The following is a 10149-nucleotide window of genomic DNA, read 5'->3' on the forward strand; positions in this document are numbered from 1 at the left end:
GTTTGGGTTGATTATGGTCTATATACAGTCCAGAATGGCTGGGCGGTATGCTGTACAGAGGGACTTCCTGGATGCAGCATCAGGTTAGAGGGAGGAGTAACAGACTGAGGACATGAAGTGACAGTTCACACTCATCAGAGACTCACACATGGCTCACAGTCAACAAGGAGAGAGAGCACACAGAGAGAGGTAATGTGCTGATTGTCTTATTCTTTGCATGGCAAATATGGTTGTTTTTTAAGTGCTTGGAAAAAATTGGGAACTCTGGACATTACTTATGTAACTAAACTAGTAACTCCTTAGTCTTTGGTAGAAACAATTGGCACTTTGTTTGTTACAATGACTCCCCACGTGACTTAAAATGTAATTACTCTGTTAACATGTAGCTTCAAAATAAGTTCCAGACAATTATGGTAAAATAAAGCATAACTAAAACTAAAAAACACGAGGTGAGAAGGTTGCGACAATCACAAACGTGTCGTGAAACGTTCATGTCAGTTGTTAGGAAGGCCTATGTGTTCTCCCTACACAGCCGGCAACAGGATGTGTAGATATTCTCATACTAAAGAACAAGAAGGCCCGCACACGGTTGATGCTCTCAATTCACTGCTTTACTGACAACATTTCGATCTCCAAACGGATCTTCGTCAGGTCAAACAAACTGAGTACTCACTTCCCAAAATATGCACATTCCATCTTCCATGACCATTATGCACATGACGCGTGTAGGCGTGGTAACAATAAAACATGTGGCACAAGCAATCACAATTCATCTGAAAGGTACATATGGTCATAAAGGATTGTATACATGCAAATGGATTCAAGTTCAAAATCTTGGCAACAGTAGTAAAAAGATTGTTGAAAACGTTTGGAATACCCGCCCATATGACTATTACGAGCAGGAGGTGAGGTGGCCGTAGGTATAATTCCAGTGACCTATTTCAAAAAACAATTAGTGCATCTCTAATAATTTGATATCAATGAGATGGGCAGATATAGTAGTTACAGAATCTAATATATACAGTATGTACAAAGTAACTAGGAGACCTGGAAGGCAAGACAAATCAAAGTGACATACAGTATGTAAGAAAGGGTCTGATATCAAACTCCTGGTTCAGACCTTTAGGAGACGTGGTGCACAAACGGTGATTCCAATACAATTCTCTTCTCAATAATAGATTATAAGTACCCCCCTCCCCCATGAGTCTTAACATGTTCGATACCAATGTATCCCAGAGAGCTAATGTTGTGACTGGCCTCCATGAAATGTGCAGCCACAGGGTTTCTCTGGTCGAGGGTCCTGATATTACTCCTGTGTTCTGCTGTTCCTGTTTCAGAGCGCGTCTCGTTTTTCCTGCATAGCATAGACCACAAATACACTTGATCAGGCATATCACATTTTTTTGTGGAACGTGTAAATGATGTCCTTAATCTTGATGGCCTTGCCCGTGATATGGGGATCGAACATTGTGCATTTGTTCGTAAAGTTCCACTGGGTACATCGACCACATCTGTAATTAACATCCGGCAGATTGTCTCGGAAGATGCTACGTGGCTCCAGTGGAAGATCAGACCTCACCACCATTTGACTGATGTTGTGGGACGACCTGCGGAGGTTCTTTAACCTTTCTTCCAGTTGTGGATCAGTGCTTACGATGTGCCAGGGCTTTTTAATGATGTGGTCAAACTGTTCACCAAGTGGGGAGTATTGGAAGCATTTAACACGTTGGTCAGGAGGGCGGGGAGGTTTTGGGCATGAGGCTGTCATCCTTGGTCATATTTTTTAAACGTTCCCCTGCATCATGCAGCCATTCCTCTGGGTAACCTCGCTGTCTGAAACGCTCATCCGGACAGTCGGCTTGCTTGTCATTGTCACTCTGTGTACTACAAATCCTGCGTATGCGACTGTATTGGCTGATGGGGAGGCTCTTTTTTAGGGGTCTAAGGTTGGAAGCTGTCTCCGGGTAACTAGGAATTCCTGTCCAGTGGCTTCCTGTTTAGGTCGGTGCTGAAGCCCTCCCCCTCCCTCTTTGTCAAAATGTCAAGAAAACTTGTTTCGTGCATCAAGGGTGAGAGTGAATTTCAAATGTTCAGTGCTTGTATAACACTATTTATCATGTTATTCTGTGTCATTCTCTTTCTGTGCTCCAGACCTGTGGACACAGACAAGGGGACCAGAGAAAGAGGTGAAAGAGGACAGACCCTGGTGTTGTGGTTGATTCATTGAGGCAGTGGAGACAGGATGTGGGTCCTCATTTTGGCAGCTCTACTCTTCTCTCTGACAGAGAGAGCAACATGTCGAAGTAGGGTTCCTTTCATCATTAAAGTATTGTTAATATTGAAATCATTAGTAGATGTATAGATGTGGTAATCGTAGTGGTACAGTATAGTAATTAAAACCCCAAAACATTTTAACCTCAACTGATTCTGTATCATCAAAAATGTAATGAACAAGTGAAGTGCTTTCTGTATTACTCATGACTGTATTAATTTCCCTCCATCAGAACTGGCAGCACCACCAAAGGCATCACCCTGGACCATCACCTTCAGTCCAGCAGAAATAACAGCAGAGAAGGGACTATGTGCTGTTATTTCATGTACTTTCACTCACCCTCATAACACCAAGCCTACCCCTGCAGTATGGTTCAAGTGCCCAACAAAGGACAAATGTGATAAGGATAAAATCATAATTTTCCACTCCAAAAAACCCTCTCAAGCTCAGGAGGGTTATAAACAGAGAGTGTCTCTACTGGAGACTGATCTGACAAAGAATAACTGTAGTGTGATCATCAACGACATCAGAGAGAATGATGCTGGAGAGTATCAATTCAGACTTCCAAGTTCATATACATACCCGAAGAAAGTGAACATCACAGTGAGCGGTACTATGACTATTATTACCAGTTACAGGGACAACCTATTATTGTAGTTAATTGTATACAGTACACACTTGCCAAGTTCCCCCTCAGAGGTCAGGGTTAGGGTTAGGGTTGCTGTTTTGTACACAGATGTAAAACTCACTTCTGTATTTGTATTTCCTGCCTCCAGCTCTGACCCAGAAGCCCTCGGTGTTGACTCCTCCTCTGACAGAGGGAGAACCAGCTACTCTGACCTGCACCGCCCCGGGGATCTGCTCTGGAACTCCTCCTAACATCACATGGACCTGGAGAGGAACAGGAGACAACATCACTGAGCTCAGAGACAACATCACCATACAGGAGAGAGAGGACCTGACCCCTGTGACAACAACCCACTTCTCAACGTTGACCTTCACCCCCTCAGCTAAGCATCACGGCACCAACGTCACATGTCTGGTGACATTCAATGGCCGCATCACCACTAAGAAGACACTGACAATGAATGTGGCACGTAGGTAGTGTACATTATCTGACCTCCCGTTGTGCAGCAACACTTCCACTTCATGAACACGATTTGTATGTACTGTTCTTTGTTTTCTAGATGTGAAGGAACCCAAGATCTCTGGCTGTAACACAGTGAGAGAGGGTGATACCATGAATCTGACCTGCAGTGATGACAGCTACCCACCATCATCATCTAACATCACCTGGAGTAAGAAGGGGACAACAGCTTTGGAACGGAATAACTCTGGACGGGCCACTCTCATCATCTCTAACATGACAAGAGAACATGCTGGGGAGTACGTGTGTACAGCTCAACACCACAGTAGATCTCTGACGGCTTCCACTGTTGTCACTGTGATGTGTGAGTACAAGCAGCGCTGTTCAGACAGATTGAAAATGGCTTGTGACATGCTGTTACCTTTAACTTGCCTATGGTTTATTTCCCCTCTCATGACCTGTGTGTGTGTGTGTGTGTGTGTGTGTGTGTGTGTGTGTGTGTGTGTGTGTGTGTGTGTGTGTGTGTGTGTGTGTGTGTGTGTGTGTGTGTGTGTGTGTGTGTGTGTGTGTGTGTGTGTGTGTGTGTGTGTGTGTGTGTGTGTGTGTGTGTGTGTGTGTGTGTGTGTGTGTGTGTGTGTGTGTGTGTGTGTGTGTGTGTGCGTGCGTGCGTGCGTGCGTGCGTGCGTGTGTGTAACTCAGGGAGTTCCCTTACCCTTTATAAGATGGTTAACACTAAAAGAGTACAGTTTTACTACAACAGTGTTGATGTTCTCAGTGAACAGCACCATCAGCCTGCCTGTCAGAAACCACACCAATACCACTATGGAGTGTGTCAGCAGAAATGAAGCGGGCAGAGTGAGAGAGGTGCAAGTCACCCAAATAGGAAAACAAGAAGGTAAAGATACAAGTTATCACACTTTGTTAGAGAGCCACAGCTTCCCAATATCAATGCAACATAGAGGATTTGCACGCTTGGATTGAGAAAAGGTGTGAGCCACTTCTAAAATCCAACGCGTTGTTCTCTTTATAGAGGATGGGTCTAAAGACATCATGGCTTTGCTGTCGGACCTAAAACTGATTACTGCATTTGTGGTTGGTGCAGCCCTCTCAGCCACCATCTGTTGTATCTTCCTGTGTTTGACAGGGAAACGTAAAAGGTAAATGCATTCTATTACTGACGTACAGTCGCTATTGACTGAATATGTTATTTTAAAAATCAATTGTAAATTGTCTCACTGATTTATTTATATTTATTATCAAGAACATCAGATTTCTTGTCAAAAGTACCAATGCCTTGCACCATATTGTAGTGGAAGTGCTTGCTAACCCCTCCAAAAATACAGTGATTGAGAAATTTCATTTGAACTCTTTTCCTTAGACGCAAAGAGAGGATCCCAAAGTACTCAGACTCCAAAAGCCCTTTCATGAACCTGGAGATGGTGACATGTGAAGACCAACAGGTGCAGTACCAGTTCCTTTCTTTATTCAGCTTTACCAACATTTAGTTATCATTGACGTGCCAATAGGAGTTTACAAGGCAACACAAACATGTCTGGTACCACCAAGCTAACAAAATACTCCTAACACAGTGCTTTCTGTCGTCTACTGCATAGATGGATGCAGGACAGGCTGTGGGGGGCAAACAGACCCCTCTGCAGGTGGAGCTGAGGGAGGGAGAAGAAAACGGAGGGCCCCAGACCAGTGGAGCCGTTGGGAAATCTACCACAGGGGGAGAACCAAATGAAGTGGACTACGCCAGTATCAACTACTCCCTGCTGAAGAAGAAGACTCCTGAGGAGGCAGAGAAGAAGACCACCACCACAGAGACAGACTACGCCGAAATCAAACGACAGAAGAAGAATGAGGCGGAAGAAGATGGTGGAGAGGGGAGTGGTGTGATGGAAGAGGTGGACTGGGAGGAAGGGGAGGAGATTGTAGGGAAGGAAGAGGAGAAAGAGAACGGTAAGCCATTACGAGAGACAGATGAGGATACAGCACTTTACTCCAACATCAAGGCTATAATGGGTGGAGAGTGACACAGCAACATGGGAAATAGCGCACAGTACTATGGCTTCTAATATACAGCACTGCGGTGTTTTCTCATATTCCAGATTGAATGTTTTATGATGATAGAGACTTTGTTTAACTGAAACTACTGTAGGAAATAGTTTTGGTAATTCTTTTTTTTTTCAGCCTTGTCTAATGTAATGTTAGTTTTGTAATGATTCTGTTTTTGTGTCACCATGGAAGGACATGGTGTCTCCTCTGATCCTTCATGTTTTTGTATTTTGATTTAACCCTAAGCCTATATATTGAGGCACTACCTTACTTTTAATGTTTGTGTGTATTTTAGTTGTTTGCTATCTGCTGATGCTTTAACTGTCTTGTAGCACGATGTACTACAGTACCCATAATGCTCTGTATCAATATACGGTTTCATCTTGGTAAAGACGTTCCTAAAGCTAACACTATGGTGTCCCGTCTACTTATTAATACATTAGAGGAGGCTGGTGGTAGGAGCTATAGGAGGACAGGTTCATTGTAATGGCAGGAATGGGACTGCAGGGTAGCCTAGTGGTTAGAGAGCTCATCACACCAGCCTCCTCTGTAATACATGGTGTCAGAAATTGGATGTCTATTTATTATCTCCACAAATTGTGATTACACAGATGGTGTGACTGCAGAGAACAGTAGAGGTTTTCTATAGAACTCATCCAGTTCCTTCACCGTGTATTCTATGTTGACATAATCAAAATGTATATGTTCACGATCATTGTAAATAAGAATTTGTTCTTAATTGACTTGCCTAGTTAAATAAATGTTATATTTAAATGAAATAAAAATGTAAACAATATTACTATGCTACAAACAACCCCTAGATAGAGCCACTACATTTGACATGACAACCGCAAAGCTACATCATTTACAAGCCCACTTCTAAACCCCATTCTCAGTTTGAGTTTTTATCATAGTACTCATTTATCAGAAAAGGAAACTGATTTAAGGTGATCTCAACCATCTGCTGGTGTAAGTGAAAACAGAACAACAGGCTCTGATTGGAAGGCAGATGTTTAAAATTAACCCTGAAACTCTCAGATCTGTCTACAGAGGTTTCTCACATGGTTTCCTCTGAACAAAAAAAACACCAAGAGGTGTGTGTGTGTGTGAGTCACAATAGCAGGAAATGGACACTCCCTTTCACATTGTAAATCTGGCTGTTGGTGGTGGTGGTTTCTTTTGCACTGTACCTGTCACTGAGCTACCGAACAAACCCACGTACAAACACCTGTGTTATTCCTCAGGTTTGGAGGAAAAGAATATGAAGATGTCCCTTTACTGTTAACTATTCATTTAGAGAGTTAGTCACCTGCCAATTGTCAATGTGAGCATCATGGACTCTGTCATGTGTACAGTATGTGCTCACACTCATACTGGATTAAGGATGGGATTACAGGATTAGAATGTTCCACTCACATTAAAGAGCCTGTAAATAGATCTAGCAGACACAGTCAGCACACTTCGCTTGTATTGAGGATGTATCTGCCATTGATCATTGGATAAGGATCTATTTCCCTTTTTAAGGTCTGCCCTTAGGTGTTTTCATCCAGGTCAAAGGTAAGGCACAGGCAGTAGCATACATTAGTACTGTAGACCAGACAGATACTTGGAGCTAAGATAGTGTATTTGTTTACACAACACTTACCACTACCCAATACTGTCATAGAAAAAGTTAAATACGTTAAATCTGATTAATTGTGTAAATAAATTGTTTTATTGTGTTCCCACTTATCCCGAGTTGATACAGCAGTAAGGGACTGTGTTCCCACTTATCCCGAGTTGATACAGCAGTAAGGGACTGTGTTCCCACTTATCCCGAGTTGATACAGCAGTAAGGGACTGTGTTCCCACTTATCCCGAGTTGATACAGCAGTAAGGGACTGTGTTCCCACTTATCCCGAGTTGATACAGCAGTAAGGGACTGTGTTCCCACTTATCCCGAGTTGATACAGCAGTAAGGGACTGTGTTCCCACTTATCCCGAGTTGATACAGCAGTAAGGGACTGTGTTCCCACTTATCCCGAGTTGATACAGCAGTAAGGGACTGTGTTCCCACTTATCCCGAGTTGATACAGCAGTAAGGGACTGTGTTCCCACTTATCCCGAGTTGATACAGTAGTAAGGGACTGTGTTCCCACTTATCCCGAGTTGATACAGCAGTAAGGGACTGTGTTCCCACTTATCCCGAGTTGATACAGCAGTAAGGGACTGTGTTCCCACTTATCCCGAGTTGATACAGCAGTAAGGGACTGTGTTCCCACTTATCCCGAGTTGATACAGCAGTAAGGGATTGTGTTCCAGGTCCTCGAGGGCTGCACTGTATGTCAGTGTTTGGTCTTGCCTTCTACTCAGAGACTAATAAATACCTCAGTATTAAACTGTGTGAACATAACAGCCAATCAATTATCAATTGAATTGATCAATTACGTGCCCAAGAAATGTAATCCTCCACTATTAAGATGTGTGAGTGTTCCTACGTGTTGATCTATGCTAATGACCATCCGCACCTCTCTCACAGCCATGGCGGCGGATGTTGTATCTCACAGCCTGAACCTCCTGGAGACTCTCAAAGAGTCTATTGAGAACAACAAGCTGTCAGATGTCAAAGATGCTGTGGAGGACCTCCTGATCAGCCGGATCAACATGGCCGTGGCAGGAGAGCGGGGGCCCGAGAAGTCTGCATTCATCAACGCCCTCCGTGGCCTGGGGCCTGAGGATGAAGGAGCCGCCCTATCCCCGTGCCCCACTACTCCAGAGGAGATGGCCATCTATCCCAACCCTAAGCACCCTGACTTCAGGCTCTGGGACTTGCCACCCACCCCCGCAGCCTCGCCCTTTGACCCAGAAGGGTACATGGAGCGGGTGAAGTTCCTGCGGTACAACGTGGTGGTCATGGCGTTCACACAGAGTCTCCAGGCCAACAGCGTGGCGGTGTTCCTGGAAGCCCGCTCTGTGCAGAGGGACACTGTGTACTTCGCCCTGCTGGCCTCGGAGAAGGACACAGAAAAGGGTCTGGAGGAGAGGCGCAAGGCCAGCCTAGAGTTGTTGAAGGCCCAGGGGGTGGCCCTGCCTAAGGTGTTCCTAGTGAGGCCCTCCTGTCTGGAGAAACTTGACTTCCCAGGACTCCTGGAGGAGATGGAGAGGGACCTACCAGAGATCCGGGCCCACGCTCTCCTCCTGGCCCTGCCCACTCTCTCCCCAGTCCTGATCACCCAGAAGAGAGACGCCTTCAAGGCCTTGGTCTGGGCTGCCGCGTCACTCTCTGGTGGGGTGTCGGCCATCCCCGTGCCCCTGGTGGCCTCCATGGTGGACGCCAGTGTGGGTGTGAGGATCCTCACCAAGGCCAGGGCCTCGCTCTGTCTGGACGACGAGTCTGTTGAGCGGTTGGCACGGCAACGCGGCATGGAGCCGGCACGGCTAAAAGCCCTGCGGACGTGTAACCTGTCGGCTGAAGTCACCAAGGGGGAGGTAAAGCTTCGGCTGGCAGCGGCAGAGAAGGAGTTGACCACCAACACGACCCGGCTGGTGGAGATGGCCATGCCCAGGCACGCCCGCTCAGCTGGTCGTTCCTTCACTGTCATGTTGCAGGCTCTCAATGGGGCCATCGATGAGATGGTGGTTGACGCAGAGAAGATACTGGCTGCTGCTGGTATTGGAGAGGGGAAATGAAGGAGGTCAAGAGGAGGGCTAGAAATAGTGCAATGAATTATTTTTTTAAACATTTGCAATGGAAATGCAAATATGCATTGCGTAGGACTTTCCCGCAGACAAATTATTTAGTGGCTTCATGGTTAAAATGTTATTAATATTTTTCATAATTTCATAATTAATAAACATTATTTCAAAAACCCTGCATAAAATCAGGTGTTTCTATGTCAAAGGATTTTCTCCTGTAATGTACAGTACCAGTCAAAAGTATGGACACACCTATTCGTTCAAGGGTTTTTCTTTTTAAAAACTATTTTAACACCCCTACTCTTACGACAAGTGCCATGGGGTCTTTAGTGACCACAGAGAGTCAGCACACCCGTTTAACGTCCCATCCAAGGGTTTTCCTTTATTTTTACTATTTTCTAAATTGTAGAATAATATTGAAGACCTCAAAACTATGAAATAACACATATGGAATCATGTAGTGACCAAAAAAGTGTTAAACAAATCCAAATATATTTGAGATTCTTCAAAGTAGACACCCTTTGCTTTGATGACAGCTTTGCACACTCTTGGCATTCTCTCAACCAGCTTCACCTGGAATGCTTTTCCAACCATCTTGAAGGAGTTCCCACATATGCTGAGCACTTGTTGGCTGCTTTTCCTTCACTCTGCGATCCAACTCATCCCAAACCATCTCAATTGGTTTGAGGTCAGGTGATTGTGGAAGCCAGGTCATCTGATGAAGCACTCCATCACTCACTTTCCTGGTCAAATAGCCCTTACACAGACTGGAGGTATGTTGGGTAATTGTCCTGTTGAAAAACAAATGACAGTCACACTAAGCCCAAACCAGATTAGATGGCGTATTGCTGCAGAATGCTGTGGTAGTCATGCTGGTTAAGTGCGCCTTCAATTCTAAATAAATCACTGACAGTGTCACGAGCAAAGCACCCCTACACCACCTCCTCCATGCTTCACGGTGGGAACCACACATGCAGAGATCATCCCCTCACCTTCTCTGTGTCTCACAAAGACATGGCGGTTGGAACCAAAAATCTAAAATTTGGACTCATCAAAC

The 10149-nt window shown here is 44.9% G+C and overlaps 3 protein-coding genes across 4 annotated transcripts in view; all 3 read left to right on the forward strand.

The window, feature by feature from the left end:
* Positions 1 to 167, forward strand: part of LOC124004648 (sialic acid-binding Ig-like lectin 12) — a 29999-nt gene extending 29832 nt beyond the window's left edge. The window contains exon 11 of the mRNA XM_046313312.1: positions 29 to 167. The gene's annotated coding sequence lies outside the window, so the exon portion shown is untranslated. The remainder of the gene's footprint in view (positions 1 to 28) is intronic.
* Positions 62 to 6197, forward strand: LOC124004650 (sialic acid-binding Ig-like lectin 7). 2 transcript variants are annotated; one of them, XM_046313317.1, is made up of 9 exons: positions 62 to 189; positions 2152 to 2303; positions 2505 to 2882; positions 3049 to 3369; positions 3460 to 3723; positions 4135 to 4254; positions 4390 to 4516; positions 4738 to 4819; positions 4973 to 6197. In XM_046313317.1, exons 2-9 carry the CDS (start codon positions 2243 to 2245, stop codon positions 5393 to 5395), a joined length of 1776 nt encoding a protein of 591 aa, XP_046169273.1. In that variant the 5' UTR covers positions 62 to 189; positions 2152 to 2242; the 3' UTR covers positions 5396 to 6197. The 2 variants fall into 2 exon arrangements, with proteins under 2 accessions (XP_046169273.1, XP_046169274.1); XM_046313318.1 differs by having other exon boundaries at positions 63 to 189; positions 2505 to 2597.
* Positions 6198 to 6847: 650 nt separating this feature from the next.
* irgq2 (immunity-related GTPase family, q2) lies at positions 6848 to 9265 on the forward strand. The gene is made up of 2 exons (XM_046316448.1): positions 6848 to 6974; positions 7936 to 9265. Exon 2 carries the CDS (start codon positions 7938 to 7940, stop codon positions 9084 to 9086), a length of 1149 nt encoding a protein of 382 aa, XP_046172404.1. The 5' UTR covers positions 6848 to 6974; positions 7936 to 7937; the 3' UTR covers positions 9087 to 9265.
* Positions 9266 to 10149: the final 884 nt, after the last annotated feature.

This window comes from Oncorhynchus gorbuscha, linkage group LG19 (assembly GCF_021184085.1).
Source record: "Oncorhynchus gorbuscha isolate QuinsamMale2020 ecotype Even-year linkage group LG19, OgorEven_v1.0, whole genome shotgun sequence".
NCBI lineage: Eukaryota > Metazoa > Chordata > Actinopteri > Salmoniformes > Salmonidae > Oncorhynchus > Oncorhynchus gorbuscha.